This window comes from Hippocampus zosterae, chromosome 1 (genome assembly GCF_025434085.1).
Source record: "Hippocampus zosterae strain Florida chromosome 1, ASM2543408v3, whole genome shotgun sequence".
Lineage (NCBI taxonomy): Eukaryota > Metazoa > Chordata > Actinopteri > Syngnathiformes > Syngnathidae > Hippocampus > Hippocampus zosterae.
The window spans coordinates 18,369,983-18,388,818 of record NC_067451.1 but is presented as its reverse complement, the minus strand read 5'-3'; the positions used below and the strand labels follow the sequence as shown (position 1 = coordinate 18,388,818).

Here is an 18,836-nt window from a genome sequence, read left to right as displayed (position 1 = left end):
TTTGTTTATCACGCTGTGCCGCGCACGACTGGGAGGGGAGGCGGCCTCGCGATAATTCTGCGCGAGGATTGGAAATTTGCACCTGTAAATGTGCCTGCTTTTTTATCTTTTGAAGCGACTGTTATACAGCTCTCTGGATCAACTCCCACACTGATTGCCACTATTTACCGTCCACCAAAACCAAACAAGAATTTTATCACTGACATTACTACACTCCTCACTCATCTGTATACACTATCACCAAATGTGATTCTCTTAGGAGATTTTAATATACACATGGACAATATCAATGACTCACTTACCAAAGACTTTACCTCCTGTCTGGACAGTTTTGGTTTTCAACAGTATGTCAACTTTCCCACACACAGTAAAGGACATATTCTGGACTTGATCTGCTGTATTGGATTATCACCAACAAACTGTAAAACCGATCTCCTCCCATACACAGATCATCTATTGCTTTCATTCAATGTTAACCTGTCATTTTTCAAATCCAACCCACAACGCATTATACATTTCCGTAAAATCAAGGACATTAACCCGGACAATTTAGAATCACTTATCAACAACCTCCCCAGTACTGATTGTCTTTCTACAACAGATGAGTTTTTGACACACTACAATACAAATCTCCATAACATTCTCAATATCCTGGCCCCACTCAAAACCCGAACTGTCTCCTTCAACCAAACAGCACCCTGGTTTACCCCTACCCTCAGACAACTTAAATCAAAAGGCCGTCAACTTGAAAGATTATATAGAAAAACTGGACTCGCCATTCATAAAGAAATGTACACTACCCACTTTCTCCATTACAAGGACTCAATATCCAAAGCCAAATCAATCTACTACTCTGGATTAATCAGTTCCAATGAAGGCAACCCCAGATCACTCTTTTCACTCATTTCTAAACTCACTAAACCTGCTGACACTCTTCCCTCACATCTCTATTCCACTGATTTTTGTAATACTCTGGCCTCATTTTTTACATCCAAAATCCAACTTATCCACCAGCAACTCACCCCTTCAGCTGCTCCTAACCCTCCTTCTCCATTCTCCCCGGTTCCTACCCACCTATTCTCTGCATTCACATCCCCATCTGTCCACCAAATCTCCATCTTAATCCAGAAGTCCAAATCCTCTACTTGTCAGCTTGACCCTCTCCCTACTGTTTTAGTCAAAGCTTCTATCCCGGCCCTCTCCCCTCTCATCACTAACATTATTCAAACTTCCCTCTCTACTGGCATTGTACCATCTCATCTCAAAACTGCTGCTGTCACTCCCATACTGAAGAAACCTGGCTCTGATCCCTGTGACTTGAACAACTTTCGTCCCATATCAAACCTTCCGTTCATCTCCAAACTTCTAGAGAAAACAGTAGCTGCTCAACTTCACACCCATCTTTCCTCCAATAAGCTATACGAACAATTTCAATCTGGCTTCCGTCCCCTCCATAGTACTGAAACTGCCCTCCTCAAAATATGCAATGACCTTCTTCTCTCTGCTGACTCCGGTTCACTCGCCATCCTCCTCCTGCTTGACCTCAGTGCAGCCTTTGACACCATCTCTCACTCCATCCTCCTCGACAGACTCTCCTCCATTGGCATCACCAGCATCCCCCTCTCCTGGTTCCGCTCCTATCTTTCTGACCGCACCCAGTTTATCCAGCTCAAACGTTTTAGATCTCACCCCTTTCCCCTCACTTCAGGTGTTCCTCAGGGTTCTGTCCTTGGCCCATTGCTATTTCTAATCTATCTTCTTCCCGTGGGTAATATCTTCAGGAAACATCACATTCATTTTCATTGCTACGCGGATGACACCCAGCTCTACATCTCTACCAAACCTAATACCGTACTTCCACCATCCTCCCTAACCAACTGCCTGCAGGAATTAAAATCTTGGTTCACCTCAAATTTCCTCAAACTGAATAGCAATAAAACTGAATTCCTCCTTATAGGCACTAAATCCAATCTAAACAAAATAAACAACTTCTCCATTCCCTTCGAAAGCTCTTCCATCTCCCCCTCCCCTCAGGTCAAGAGTCTGGGTGTCATCCTTGATAGCACCCTCTCCTTCACCTCACATATCAACCACATCACTCGTTCTGCATATTATCATCTTCGAAACATCCACCGGCTCCGCTCTTCTCTCACTCCTCAGTCCACTGCTATACTTGTACACACCCTCGTCACCTCGCGACTCGATTACTGTAATTCCCTTCTGTTTGGTCTCCCTCAAAAAACCCTCCATAAGCTTCAGCTGGTCCAAAATTCAGCCGCCCGCATTATCACACTCACGCCATACATAAACCATATTACACCTGTCCTCCAACATCTCCACTGGCTTCCCATTTTACACCGCATTCAATATAAAATCCTGCTACTCACATTCAAATCCATTCATGACCTAGCCCCTCCATACCTATCTGACCTCATCCATATTCCTACGCCTGTCCGCTCTCTTCGTTCCTCCTCCTCTGTCCTCCTCTCTGTCCCCCCTGCTCGCCTCGTCACCATGGGAAATAGAGCCTTCAGTCGCTCTGCTCCCCAGCTATGGAACTCACTCCCCGCTGACCTTCGTAATACAGCCTCATTAACACATTTCAAATCCCGCCTCAAAACACATCTGTTTCGACAAGCCTATTCACTCAGACCATAAAGCCATTGTTTTATTTATTTATTTTGTTGTATTTTTTCTTATCTTATTTGATGTAGTTTTTTAACATTGTACTCGTGATTTTAACTGCTTGTTGTAAGGTGTCCTTGAGTTTCTAGAAAGGCGCCCACAAATAAAATGTATTATTATTATTATTATTAACAGACTGAACTGACTGATAAATTTATTTGTATATTGAACATATAAACATACAATTCGGTAATAAATTGGCAAAAAGTGAAGGTAAGATATAAAAAAAGGAAAAGAAAATAGTCATTATCACAAATATGTGTTCAAAGGAGTAGAAAGAAGTAATAAACCTACCCCGAGTCCTACCCCTTCTTATATATGAATTGATCATTTTTCAAAATAGGAAAGAAAGTCTACATATCAAGAAATGCTTTTACCCTTATGTATGCTGTACTTATACATTTTTACAACTTTAGGTTTGTATACAGTATACAGTACATACTCATTGGAGCACATGTATATGTCGATTTTCTCATATTCATAATGGATGCTACATTTCATTAATATATTAAATCTCATCAATGTATTTCTGATGTATTGCTATATTTCATGAGTGTATCGAATTTATCAGCTTAATTCTGATTTGTGTAGTTGTCTTGTACTACTCTCGAATTCATTTTTAATCTCAGCAAGAGAGTTACTCATTTTACTGGTCCGTTTCAGAATCATTCCACAGATTTACACCTATTACAGATACACTCCTTTGCGTGATGTTTGTTCCTGATTTGGATTTTTTTGTATAGGTTAGTACCCCTTAAATTATGACAACTTTCTCGAATTTTAAAAAGCTTCTGGATGTTTTGGCAAAGGAGGTTGTTGTGTGCTTTGTACATTAATTGAAGTCAACCAGGTCAGGCGATTTCATCGTTTAATTTGATAAACAGTGGATTTGTGGGTTCCGTCTATTTGGAGCCAGGGATTGTTCTGATTGCTTTGTATTGTAGTTTTAAAACAGTGCGTTTTACTGGCATTTCCCCATATTTCCACACAATAGGTCAAATATGGAAGTAATAAAAGTATAATGTGTACAAGGATCTCTTATTCAGCACATCCTTAGTTTTTGGGAGGATCCCTATGGTTTGGGATATTTTTCTTTTATTATCTATTATGTAGCTGCCAGCATGGTTTTGCATCTACAACTGTTCCAAGACATTTTCATAAGGTCATTCATCGATTTGATGATGAAGTGTATACGATATCATTCACATCCATGCAAATTCATTCATTTTGCAACATTCAATGTGTTCAAATAATGTGAAGATCATTTGAATGAGGATGCTTGTGGGCTTTGACTTCACAATTTTTTATTGAGAAAAATAAGATGCTCCAATGTTTTAAACTTCAGCCCGTTGCGTCTTTTACAAGTAATTTCTCCTGCTGTGGAGAACACACGCTCACAAGGGACGGATGAGGCTGGCGTACAAAGGAACTCCTTTGCGAGGTGGGAGAGGTTTGGGAAAGAAGTGTGTTGGTCCTTCCAGTACAGCTGCTTCCTGGAACCTTGATTGTCAAACATGCAGTGGAGAGTCAACCAATAATAATTACTGATTGTCAATTAATCATCAACATCATAGCAACCGTGAAAAGATGAGTGTACGTTTGTATACCTGCCGTAATACTGGGTGTATCGCGAACTTCATTCTCATGCTTGGCCCGATAATGCCTCAGCATGGTGGAGGTGCTTCTGTTGGTGTATGACATTTCACCTGTAATGAAATGTGAATAAGAAGTAACTAAGAGTTACCTTGAAATGTATTTGGATTAGAATGGTAAAACACGTGTCAATAATCTGAGAGGCACTCGCCGAGGCTCTCGGCGACAGAAGGCGATTTGAATAAATAAATAAATAATACCTTATTCTCCAGGACATCAAAATGGTCCCACACGGCGGATGTCTCTGCTCCTGCTCGACAAGGAAGGCAAGGCACGAACACGAAGTCTGCACTGACACGAACTTCGACAAGCGAGCGTGAGTGAGGTCTGGCTTGTTTCTGCAGGTGGCATTGTGTAGCCACTAGCCAAACGCACTTCTTTATAAACACTGTGTGGCGGGCTTTTGCTGCGTCAACGCCCTCTGCACTGAGTCGACGCCCCCTGGACAAAGTGGCGCAGCCTGGACTGTGCCAAGCAGCCGATGCAGTCTAAACTGCACCGGTGCAGTTCACGTGTCAATTAGCAGCCTGGACTGTGTCAACACAGCCGATGTGTCAATTAGCAGCCTGGACTGTGTCAATGCAGTTCACGTGGCAATCACGTGACATAATGAAGCAGCACATGCATCGACACGTGGTTTGCCCTGTTAGCCCGGCGCATGTGTCAATGCATCGGTGTCGCTGGACCCATCACTACCATTCGCGTTAGTTACATTTTCATCGTCTCAAGGGGATCTTTATATATTCGTGCATGAACTAGCATTTGTATCAACATACGTTCCTTGCCGTTTTTTGCAAGCGTTTTCTGTTGTCGCGTTCTTAATTTCCTGGTGCTCGTTTTGCCCAGCGTTTTCTGTTATTAAATAGGCGGGATTTTTGTTTATAATAAATACTATTGTTTTGACAGAGTCCTTGTCGGTGCCTGCTATTTTCGGGGATCCGCTCACTTTCACTTTCTCTATTATGTACGAAGCAGTTCCTTTTCCCTGCTTCGTGCGTAACGTGACAGTTTCATTAAAGAGCCGAATTTAAAGCGCACAAAAAAATCTTGAAGCACAACAGGTTCTACAATTCCTCCCATAGAGAGCTGATGATTCAGTGCCAATGTAGAACGATGCATAGCCGACTGATGGAGCATCGAGTGACTCATTCCTACCTATGGTTTCTTTTCTTGACTGCCCTTTACTTTGGCTCTGTGGAATAACTTCCTTATTATGTCAGCTTTCCTCTCCCAAAATTGAGACTTGTCTGTGTGTGTCGGTTGCAAGATACTTAGTGTTAAATAATGACCTTAGTGTGAGACAAACAGCACGGCTTCACTCGCCCGAGGACGGCAGGAAGTTCTGATTCATCACGGCTCCTAAAATAGACCATCGCTTAGTTAGCTTTGGCGCTGCACACGGTGGACAGTGGCCACTCATGAATAGTAGTTGTACACTAATACCGTCAATGATAAACAATGAACTACTGAGCAAAACTCTCAGCAATATTGAGCGTTCTTACTGTTTAGCTACTGTGCCTCATACATCTCATTTCATCTTCCGTACCGCTTGAACCTCACTAGGGTCGCGGGGGGTGCTGGAGCCCATCCCAGCCGTCTCCGGGCAGTAGGCGGGGGACACCCTGAATCGGTTGCCAGCCAATCGCAGGGCACACAGAAACAAACAACCATTCGCACTCACACTCACACCTAGGGACAATTTAGAGTGTTCAATCAGCCTGCCACGCATGTTTTTGGAATGTGGGAGGAAACCGGAGCACCCGGAGAAAACCCACGCAGGCCCGGGGAGAACATGCAAACTCCACACAGGGAGGCCGGAGCTGGAATCGAACCCGGTACCTCTGCACTGTGAAGCCGACGTGCTAACCACTGGACTACCGGGCCGCCCTGCCTCATACATTTTCTTAAAAATTATTTCATAATCATAACATGCCACATCAGGAATGCTGAGCCATAGTCACGCTCAATGCTTGATCTTGCACAAGGTCTCTCATCACATTCGATTGTCAAACATGGCGTAGGAATTCAGCATGTGAAGCGATGTGACATACCACAGTTTGACTGTGTCCTTCTAATCTGATCCAGCTATCTCTTCCTCCCTTGCAGTATTCGATGAGATAATTTCTTGATCATCCTGACACCAGCTGCCACAGTAGCAGACTTAATATATAGGCACTCTTCATCTTATGTTACCTGACCTCATCTTTAGACTGCATCTTAGTTGCATGATTGACTGGCCTGCCCACTGAATCCAATCAAATAATGACCAAGTACTGTTTGAGGTCAGCTAAATCACGACGACTCAGCTGTTGAGAACAACACATCTTTTTGATGCTAATGGAAACCTTTTGATTTGTGTGTAATTCATGTTACAGGCCACTAATATGAGTCGCCGAAGCAGGCAACGCAGTGAACCCTGGTGGCCAATATGAGTGACTAAAATCTCTAATGAAATGTACTATAATGTGTGTGAAGGAGTAAAACATATTGCATGTGTTCTGAGCTCAGCGTGAGGTTTTAGAAGGTGTTAAAGGAAAAAATGTGAAACACACTCGAATGATGTTTTGGTTCGGTGCTTAAGGATGTCAAACAAGATGATGAGTTACTCAAAAAGGTGATAGTCAAAATGGGTTCAATTATGAATGAATTGAATGTACATGGCATAATATCCCTACTTTTTGCATGATACGGTTTTCGGTCAAACATGAATGGTCTAATCTGTTTCTCAAAATAGCTGGTTCAAAAACTTTTACATTTTCACTGAAAAAGAAAATGACATTAAGGCTTCAAGACGAGTCTCTTGTTGTCAGATGAGTTCTGGTATGACCATAAATGCAGACAGAGGAAGAGGAGGACAAGAAGATTCAGGTCAGGGCAATGCAGAAAAATTGGGAAGGGGCGACAGCTGACATTGTGGAAGAGTGATGATGAAGCATCAGATGTGGCAGGAAAGAAAGAACAAACTAGTGGGAAATGGAAAGTGATGTTGTTGAGCTCCATTGTTGAAATTTTAAATGACAAGCACTCACATTTACTCAGAATAGCCTCCTGGAAAACCGTAGGTTGGGGCTAAACTGTACAATATTGATGCAGAGTTAAAAGAAGATGAAGTCATATTTTCAATATGTAGTGAAAGCAAAACCAATCACTTCTCCTGATGTTGCTTTCAGTATGTCTACCTCTGCTGTAATTGATGAAAATGTTGACAACGAAACACATTTTGAGTGCTCATCTCGTGGATTTATTATTTATTTTTGGGGGGCAGGGGATGTTGGCATGCCGTTATTTGGAAATGAACCTTGTATTTAGAAACAATACATATTACATCTGCAGTCCCTTGCGCAGAGCATCTACTTTGAAGAGAGAGTGAGAATTGCAAGCTTTACTGTAGGGCCTGCAGATAAGAAAAGCTATGAGTTGACCACACAGCTCAACCAGCAAGTTTTGCATCTCTTCTATTCATGAAGCGAAGATGATTTCCAGCCCAGAGTCCCCCACATAGCGCTATGGTCTATGTGTTGAGGTATGATTATCTGTAGTGTCACTTTGTCATGTGTGATATGGTGAAAGAGTGCCAAGGACCGCTGCGGGGGAAGCTGTGTGACTGTGATGAAAACTGGTAATTGGTCATTGCAGCTTAATGGTTACAACGAATATGTGACTCTGAATGTCTCTTAGGGGATTGAGAATAGAATATCTCATGACACTTTGTTATGAATTATTTGGATAGAAATTAAAGTTAAATAAACATTAGTCTTTGTCTTTCTGTGGAAGGTTTTGCATGTCTTTTTTTCCTAATCACTGATGTATACCTCGAACAGGTTTGATCATTAGATTCCAGGCTCAGCCTAATTAAATAAATAAATAAATAACAAGTCCGCATTACTTCGATCTGACATACTGTATTTCCGAGCATGTGTGTGATTTGGTTCTAAAGCTGTATGGCCACCCCTTACATTCCTAACGAAGGCAAACGTTTGTGGCCACTGATGGACTAGCTACAGCATACCTTGTTGCAGCCATGTTGTTCATCTCCACAACTGCCGTATAACCGTTAGCAAGTAACTACAGTCTTTCATTAATTCGGTGTCTGTATTACTCTTTGAATGACTCAATGGGCTGCTTGCACCCTTGTGACATTTCAAAGAATGAGTGTCAATGCACAAACATGTCATGTCAATTTCCCCAGGAGCCAGCGGCTCAACTCGCTCAGTCAGAATGTGTTTTTGCAATGGAGACCAGTCTGAAGGTGACAGTTGCGTCATAAAATCCGCTTAATAGGTTTAACAACAGCCTTCAAATTCTGTACTCTGCAATGCAAATTCCATGTCAGACATTGCTTTATTTTTTATGAGTCCTCGGATGTTATTTATGTCCTAAACCTACATGGAAAGCCAGTTATTTACTGAAATTAAGCATTTTAAAAAGCATGAAAAATGAACAAGCTTGCTCTAAACAAACACCTGCACAACAAATCAGACCGGCCATTGTTAAGACAGTTCTGTTTGGGCAGCAGCAAATGGGAATGGCATGCGGAATCATGAGCTGCTTGTGACTGGAGCAAATTTACTCTGATCTAAGATGTATGCACAAGATTGGAGTCTCGGCTTTACAAAAACAGTCTGTATTTACTTCGAAGCTTTTGAGACTTTGTTCGATTGTCGTCATTGTGGTTTTTTTTAAAATCATGCATCATCTGTTTTTGTAGACATAAAAAAAAGTCTTAAAGAAACAAATTCTTGGAAACATACTGCTACTATACCCAATATTGTCAGTGCTTTATCTTTTTAAGCCGTGTTGCAATATCTACACAAAACCTCCATCATAATGGTATCGGCTGGTGTCAGGAGTCTCAGTGGTTTGACACTGACAGACAGAAATGTTTCAAATCACAGCTCAGAGCTAATAGCAGCAACCTGATGATATAATTTGCTGAGGATAAGAATGGAGAAAGGTAACAAATCATACAGCATCTCGCTTCGATGATGAAACAATTTGGAAAATCTGGACGTATCAATTTTATATGTATTCCACTGCCCGTGGGGATCAAGGCAGTTCTCAAATCAGTGGGCAGATGAAGGTTTCACACAGATGGGACCAAATGTATTGAAGCTGATAGCAATGAGCGGTTGTAGGATGAAAAATATGATGACATTGTAATGGTATATCATTCTCATTTTGTTTTAATCATCTCCCTAAATTCCATTTCAGAAGTAGCACACACTCGCCAGGCTCAACATTTGGTGCACCTGCAGACATCTTGGAAGAAAACCATCTCATGATTTGACGTGTAATATGTTAACCAAAGTGTACAGTGCACCACTAAAAACTACAAAAATGGTAAAAAAAATAAATAAATAACCCACATGAATACGTACTGTCAGGTAATTGTAGCTGTGCCACTGACAGACATTTGTAGCACTTTTTTCAGGTCTTGACTTTGCTGATTTTACAATAATAGTTACAGTGTGCACAAATCACCCAGATTTTATTTTCCTCGGCTAAGTTAGTCATAACTTTCTTCCCCTCTATTTCCAAGCTAATTTACACTTTGCAATCCCCACAAAACCGCAGAGTGATATGAAGTAAACCTCATCAACATGTTAACTGTCTTTCATCACAGTCCACGACGAATGAATCCCATGATTTAAAAAAAAAAGTCTAAAAGTTTTTGCTAAGTTTTGAAACATTTACGTGTTCTTGTCTGAATGCATAAATGGCGATCTGACAAGAGAAAGGTCATACATCATCAAGAAAATGGTAGATTACATTACCATAGAATTCGTGGTTTGCACCGTGTAATGAGTTTGACCCTTTTCCAGCCGCTTCTGTGACCAGTGGAGTGGCATCACTCGTAACAAAGACAAATTTTGACGTTGCATGCAGGATGCATCTAACAAAGGGCAGTTCGGATAAGACCTGGTCAAGTATTTCGTGAACATGCGCAAAGTGAGTCTTTGTACCCTTTAAATATCATTGTGGCACTGGTCTCATCAGACGTGATGATTTATTAGTCTCTTTTAACAAACGGAGAAATATCTCAATCCTCTGTCCCCCATGTGGCCAAAACTTAAAGTATAAACACATTTATCTCTGTTCTGATTGGATTTCCACCCATAGTAAGTCTCACGGGAGCAGTTGAGGTTGATTATGGTTTGCCATTTGTCCTTTTCTTATTCTTATTCCTCTGTGCTTCTGGTTTCTCTCCAAGCAATTTATTTCGAACTTCTCCATGGAGACTTGACCACAGTATCTTTTCGGATTTGTTTTCATTCATTTTTTTTAAATATCACCACTTAAAGCTGAAAGTTCACTCCCTAGTTCAAATGCAGGTCAATATCTAAAAATTAACAGGTTTTTCCAAGGCGATATGCAAAAGTGTTAACATTGCAGCAACTTTCACACATGGCATTTAAGGCCTTTAGCCAGTGGGTGACATTCCAACCCCCATTCTGTTGGTCTCACAAGTTGTGCCACACAGAATGTTATCCTTTGACCAAAAAAAAAAAAAAAACGCTGTTTCCCAGAAGGCTCATGTTACTGACATGACTTCACTTCTAATCCTCTTGTTACCAACAGCTGTAAAGAAAGCCCGCTTCTTTTCTGCCTGGCTTTCATGAGTTTTAATCACTGGCTTGCCTGACTTCGGTCTGTCTCTGTCCTGCTGAATGGCTGGTGCATTGGGGAGGATCCTGAATTAATTAAAAGGGGGGAAAATACTTTGAAGTTGGATACTTCCCCTCAGGACGTTCTGACACATTTTTTGTTGTTGCGGAGCCAAAATGGCCCAATGATTTAGCAACTGGACATTTTCATCTTATTGCACGACAAGGCAGAGCAAGATTAGAAACCCCATGAGAATGTTTTCTGTTTCTTGTGCTGTCTGTGGCTCGTTTCATACCTGAACTTTACGGTCATCTTTTGATGGAGCATCTTTTAATGTTGCTGAAGAAACGTATGAAAGCTATGCATCCATCCCTCAAAATGGGGAGTATAATTGGACTGCTGGAGTTGGAAATTGCCAACTTGTCACAGTTGGACGGAAAGATGCCATAGTTAGTGGCATACCTTTCATCATAGACAAAAGGCACACCATTACACAAGGTAAAGTCAAAAACTAGAGCTCTATCAAAAAGCTGGCCTTTCACTGTGTTTTTTGACATTGTCAAGATGATCAGGGATTCATTCTACGACACACATCCATTTTTATCGCTGGTTAACTTGTTAAAATTGTACAGTGTTAACAAAGCTTATCTTAATTGTGCGGCCAATGTAAAAGCTATTTTTTTTTACAATTTCTGATTGTGAACAGATTGTATATTTCCATTATTTCTTAATGGAAAAATGTATTAAATGTGAACCAATTTGAGCTCAACCAGCATCCTGGAGCATATTTGTGTGTATTCTAATTCTAATTCTAATGCTGAATGTGTGAATAAATATGGCACGGATTTAACCGTCTTATTTCAAAGAGACGTGGGCAAAAGCATGAGACCTAGTAGCCTTTCAAGATCATGATGTTACGTAGGAGGGTTGGCCGGAGTTGTGATCTAACCCGACACGATGTGCTGTCACCTGCTGCAGTTGTAAATGAAGCAAGATGGACGGAATAAGAGCTGAAACTGCAAGAACGCTGAGCGAGTGAGGGGACAGACAATCAGGTTAGAGCCAGAAGTGGTGCTGTAGAGAAAGACAGACAATGGCAACGAGACAGAACAATGAGGGTGCAGGGCTGCCGGGGATTGAGCCGCAGCTTCAGTCTGTGGCGACTATGCCAAGCTGTCTCGCTCCGCTAAAGTCGATATCCATCTCCTCAACCGCCTCCAGAGTTGTTGCGGCCTCACATGCATCCCCCAATGCTGGATGGAAGACGAATAATATTCCTGAACATCATTCTAATACTCTCCATACCTGTCGTCTGCAACTCACTACTGAAGTGCAATTCATCACTCCTTGGTCACTTGTATCGACCCTCTTGCTCTGCTTCTCCATTTTGCGGCTCGAAATCTTGAGCCACAGCTATTTCCATCTTCACTTCTTAACCTACGAACCACCAGACGCATCCAGGTGGGTTTATGTTGATAGTGAACTTCAACAAGTTACGGTAAACAAACGGAGGGGAAAAAAGGCTTTGCGATGTTAACAGCTTCCGAGCGTAGCATGGTTTTCTTAATATGCACCCCAAAAAAGAAAGATTTCTTTGGAAAATTATGAGGAAATACCGGATGAACACCTCGATGCAGGTTTGAGTTTGTCTTTAGCTCGCTTATTAAAATGCCTCCATTTTGATGTGTTTTTGCTCCACTTGTTTGTGTATGTGTGCTCACACTTACTTACTCCGGTGTATATGTGTGTGTTTGTAGGCTTATCAGATGAGCCCGGGCAGAGTGTCAGATGCGGTAATGGAGGCTTCAAAGACAAGCGCTGCGGTGAGTTCTCTGACTGTCCACTACCAACTAACCACTCTCACACTCTCATCCCTTCTGCTGGGCTGCACGCAGGTAGACTCCTGAAAAGGATGTGGATGGAGATAAGCCGGCTGACTAATTATTAAGTTGGTACAAAGTAAGAGATAAGAGATATGAGGCCAGGATGAGGCAGAGGAGAGATGGGACAGTCTGAGCAGTGACCAGGTGGCTCTCTGATCCCCTTCCTCTTCACATGCATGAGGAGAACTCCTTAAAAGCCCGCCGCTTGTCTGCCCCTTTGTTCTCGTCACAGCTGTTGTTTTTTTGTTTGCTTGTTTGTTTTGGGCGGTGGGGGGGGGATGTTTGTCGCTGCCCGTTGCCTCCATGGTTTACTTGTTCCCTTTGAAACACTTTTCTTTGTGGCATCATTTGTTTCCATTTGCATCTTTATGTGGCTGCATGTGCCTTTGGACTGCATTTGCTGAAGTATTGACCGTCAAAAGATATTGATCTTAAGATTGTTAAAATTCCTCCAGGGCCATTGGTTTTATTTTGTATTTTGTCATTATAATAAGTCATTAAAAAACGAAACTGCAATATTTAAACATTTGAATGTTATTTGGGGTGTTGTTTTGGCCATAGAATACATTAGGAAGATAGTTTTCTATGTGAAAAGACCTCATGGATTTTAGAACGAAGTGCCAGTCAGTGATGTTTTTTGTTGCCAGTCAATGATATTTTTGGTTTGTTTTTATTTGAGGGTTTTCATCTTGGCTTTTTGATGCTCGAAATCTAAAAACAGATGCACATTGCGCTAATCAGCGACTTGTTTTCCTGACTCGATGTGATATAATTACCGTACATTAAACTTAATGCTGGCATCGAGCAGAATCTTCGTACCTCCTCAATCACCTTTTTTAGGAGACTCTACAACGGCATGTTTGTTCACTGATTAGCATTGCATGGTCAAAGAGAGCCATTTTCAACACATAAGATTATCTAAATGTAAATTATGTAAATAATTTGTAAAATAAGAGTCGGCGACAAATGTAGCAAGTTTTGCTCGTTAAAAAAAACAATTAAAATTAGTTAAATCCATTACAAGCTTCTGTTTTTTCTCTGCTTGTTATTGCTTCAATATATACAGTATATATTGTTGAATAATTATTCAATGTTTTCTGACATTAACATCTGTAAAGCTGAGATGAGCATCATTTAAAAGATTTAATCCAACAGTATTTGTAATATGTTTAGCATAAATTAGAATGAATATGTTCCCCTCTAGTTTGTATGTTTGAGCATATGTGCTCTGCTCTCAACCTCAGCGCAAAACAAAAGTATACAGCGCATTCAAAAAAAATTCCAACGTGAGCTGTATGTACATTTGGTATTTTCATGCTCTGCTGATATAAGGAAATTGAAAATTTTATTTGACACGTGTTTGACAGAGTTGGGGGGAAAATGCAACCAAAAAATGATTGAAATCCAAGGCGAACAACACCCATGTCGTTTGATGGAGCAGCTCCATCCATAATGACTGCCACCCCCCACGCGCTCACACGCACACACACATACAGTCACATTACTATTGGGATGCATCTGTTGCAGAGGTCTAGAAATATTTGTTTTATGAAAGGACATATTTTGCATCATTTATGAGTCAACATTGTGTGGCCATAGTTATACAAATTCGATTGAGTCTTAATTATGCTTACAATGACCTGTGTGCTGAACTAAAAGCAACAAACCTTTGTTGATTCACAAATCTCTATTCAATAGTATGTTCTATTTTCAGCTATAAGTGGTTAGATTTTTTTTTTTTTCTGAGGGGGTAACACATCTACATGATGTAATTTATTTTGAGCTCAGGTTTTGGACAGGTGTGACACGAGTGTGGCCGCCGTGTGCATATCTGATGCTGCCTCTCAATAAACGATCTTCACTGTTTGCGCCAACCAATCAGAGTAGAGGATCTCCGTGTCGTGAATTGTGACAGAGAGCAGTGGTGGATGCTGATCTGTCAAGGGGGGAAGCTCAGTTTCGGCCTATACCATAACATGTGTCCGTTTATTTACACGTGAATTCTACTCTCCGTTACTTTTCACAAAAAAAAAATGAGCAGGTTGCCTTCACCATAAGATCAGTGATTGGCTAATTTCGCTGTCAATCAAAAAGGGATTCAGCCTCAGACACATCATCTAATCATCATGCAGAAAGCTGAATTTCCGGGCCAGCCTATAAACGCCCACTGTCCAAAGACTCCCAGAGACGTTGAGCGTCCGATGGGCAGGACAAAACCAGCATTTATCCAATGACTCGTCTCGTTTCAATGCATTGGGAGAACCTACACTGAACTCCCGAGACGCCCAGCGTCCGCGCGGTCGACGCTCAGCATCCACACAGTTTAAAGCACAGTGAAGCTGCGGGAATGACTGAGAAGAGAGTCGCGTCATAACCAGTAATGAGAAGCTGATTCGGAACAAAAGTTGAGCGCGTTGTAGCGCATATTTAGTCAATGGCATGTCCACACAATTGTACGTACACACATATAATTTGATCACTTACTGGTTGACATTTTAGGGGAAGCTCAGCTTCCCTTGCAGTCTTAGAGCAATCGCCTCTGATAGAGAGGTTAGGTTTAGATATCGCAGCGGATTTTGTCCCAGAGGGACATCAGCGATGTCATTGTTGATGGTTCTGACAATATGAATAAAACATGCAGCAGCTTCTCATAGTTGACTGACAACATTATAATTTACAACTGTAACTTCTTCTGAACCGGACATTTACAATATATTGGTCTTGATAAATTCTCTTCTTTGTCCCTGCTCCTTGGTCTGCTTCTTCCTCCACCGACATCTGCACAGCAAACCTTGGAAAACAACTTGACCAACTTAGTGAAGAGGAACAGTGAACTGGAGAACCAAATGGCCAAACTCATCCAAATCTGTCAACAGGTTGAGGTATGCAGCATCTTTCTATTTTTATGTGTGGAGTACAGGATCATTAATTGGAGGTCAGGCAGGGAAGCCAGCCACCATTTTAGTGGAAAAAATGGACCCGTAAACTTCTCTTCTATTTTCCTAAGCTCCACTTTTTTTTTCTTTTATGGGTTGCGACTACTGGTCAAATTTTGAAGTCAATTTAATTGAATGAAAATTCTTTATGAGCGATTAATTCAAGAATGGAGCTGCAATGTTGTTTTAGAATCATCTATAATAGAAGAGCTTTCATTTCAAAGCTGAAACTGCTCTTTTACTGGCTGAGGGCTGTTACCACAATTGGTCTGTCAAAGACGCTGAGTTCAGTGGCAGGTGTACGGCTTGAAAAAGTTGATTTCTGAGCTCTGATTGAAGCCTCTGTCGAGTCGTCAATATGACGATTATCATCACGGAACAGGCCCAACGATGGTCGAGGCGCTGTTTTGCAATGTAATATGCTGTTCAGAATGAACACTGTCCTGTCTGTCTTTCTGCTTTTCTTTTCTTTTTTTTCAATTTCAGAGATTGGGCAGCAGGGATGCTTTGTTGTTAAAACCTTCAGACAGTTGAAAGTCAATATTGATTGATATTGAAATATACAGTCTGAGATGGCGTAGAGTGGTGCCTTGACTTAAGAGTTTAATGTGTTTCATGATAGTACTCATGTCATCTTTCCTTATTCAAATGAATGGAAATGCCATGAACCCCAACGAAAATACCTAAAACACCTGGTACCGACCACCAATCACAAATTAAAATAGCACTCTCCATCCAGTAGTGTACGTTATGAAAATATACACTTATAATAGTTAGATAGAAAAAATGAAACAGCTTGTGCGTCAGTTCAAAACTCAAAATGTAGCTTTCAATTCCTGACAAAACTCAAGTGTTGCAACTCAAGGGTTGAAACTCGAAAAACTCCTCACTGGGTCACTCTTAATTCGAGGTACCACTTTTATTTGACGTACAGTCATTTCCATTGTGGTGACACAACGTTGTGGTGTTAACACATACCTATCTGCAGAAATGAAATCCCAGGCAGGCAGTTCCATCCCTGTTGACCTATTTGGAACGGTGTTGTGATTGAAATAAAAGAAGCCAATAGTGTCCAGCTTAAGCATAGCCATCAAACACTGATTGTACTACATGCGCACGCACGCACGCACACACACACACACACACACACACCGCGTAAAGCTACGTATTAAACCCCTCATATTACAAATAAAGACCATTCTGCCAGGTGAGATTTGACTGTCCTTCCTGAAAAATTGGTTATTATACAAACCAGACTACTCTGTGAAGAGTCAGTTTGAGGTCTATGCTCAGTCAGTCAATACTAAATGACTACGCGTGATTCATTAAGTGCAGACAAACCCAGCGGCATGTGGAGATTGACCGTCGTCTGCATACAAATAGAGTACGGTATTCTTTAGAATGTGCCACAGAAACAAAAGTACATTGCAAAAACTTGATAAACAAGCCCAACACACACATTGTGTTATGGTGCAAATCCGGATGAATTTTCCCTTTGCTTTTATTCTGTTGGAATCACTGTAGTAAGCTATTGTAATGTGTTTTCCCCACCATTTTTTACACCTCCAAACTTGTCAAATAGTTGAATTATTTACAGGAGGAATAAGTGTGGGATAGTGTTGGTATTAATGTGAATAAAGAGAGTGATACCCTTCAAATGGGGCCTGCAAACTGAGTGTAGGGACAAAGAGAAAGATGTCTTGTCGACATGGTAGGAATGTTGCTCTTGTCAGAAGGAAAAATAAGGAGAGAGGGGAAAAGAAGAATGTCGATAAATGATGGTGAATCAACCAGGTTAAGAGGGCAAAGAGAGGGAGGGAGGATTTTGCAGTAAGAGATGCTGGTGAGTGAAGTTGTGTCAAGAAAGAAATCCGAGGAGTTTTGAGGCCGACCTGCATTCCCTCCTCCTTGTTTGCATAATGATTCAGGAGAGCCAATCAAACACAGAGGAACAGCTTCCACTGCAGCCTTTCTTCTTTTTCTTGTCTTGTTTATATTTTGTTTCCGTTTTAATTCAGTATTTGATGTATTTTTTGTTTGTTTGGGTTTTTTTTCTGGTTCATTAATTGTTGATGACTATCCTAGTATTGCTCAGGAGACAGAATCCAAACAGAGAACTTCCTGTTCATATATTCATGGAAGGGTTGAGGCAAAACTGGGTTTTGTGCAAACACATGATAGGAACTATACCAGCAGTGACTCGTTATGTATTCTATTGTATTTATAAACTGCAGGAATAATATTTCTGTGACTTCCCAAAACTATGCATTTTGCTTTTATTTATTTTTTATTTGTTGCTTGTTTTTTGTCCTCCCCATGACTACCATTGTGCATGTACTATTCTGAGCATGTCTCATTTGGAGCTTGTTTGAGACAATCGTCACCCTTTTTGCATATTTGAAATATAACAGTGGATTTTTCATTTTCCGTACGTCCACTTAGATAAAACTTTAGCCAGCCCCAACATTTCCCCATTCTACAATACAATAGAGATCAGCTAGAACCCTCTTAATTCTCAAGGTCATTTGACCCTAGCTGTAGCCTATAACTTACCATAGTTTCAGGCGCACCTAAAAGTATTCAATTTTCTCAAAAGCTGACATCGACTTATCATCCGATGCAGCTTGTATATGGACCAAAATTCTGATTTCTTGGACGTAGTATTTTAAATTTTCTTTAAAGCGCTTTGTTATAGCTGCAGCGGTTGTGCAAGCTCTACATAAATCAAGCCGTATTGTATTGCATTCCCTTTAATGTAGCTCAATTTAGTGGATGCATAACACAACCGCTGCCACTATTGTAACTTTGATTCCATGTGCCCTGTAATGTGGTGCGCCCTATATATGAATACGTTTTTAAAATGGGCCATTCATTGAAGGTGCGCCTAAAACACCGAAGTGCGTTATAGTGTGGAAAATAAGGTAGTTTGCATATTTGCATAATTATTGCATATTTGCAAGCCACCAAGTTAATATTCTAAAATTTGTGCTGACTTGCTGTTGCCAGCATTTCATGTCCGGTATTTTGGTGGACGGTACTTTGTGACTAAAATAATGCAGTGTCACCTTCGTGT

At 41.0% G+C, this 18,836-nt stretch overlaps 1 protein-coding gene across 2 annotated transcripts in view; it reads left to right on the top strand.

Annotated features, from left to right (window-relative positions):
* Window positions 1–18,836, top strand: part of mid2 (midline 2) — a 95,415-nt gene that overhangs the window by 30,869 nt on the left and 45,710 nt on the right. The window contains exons 3-4 of one of the 2 annotated variants that reach the window (XM_052066466.1): window positions 12,702–12,767; window positions 15,614–15,709. In XM_052066466.1, the coding sequence (XP_051922426.1) occupies window positions 12,702–12,767; window positions 15,614–15,709 (162 nt within the window). The remainder of the gene's footprint in view (window positions 1–12,701; window positions 12,768–15,613; window positions 15,710–18,836) is intronic. The other variant, XM_052066474.1, reaches the window with a different exon arrangement.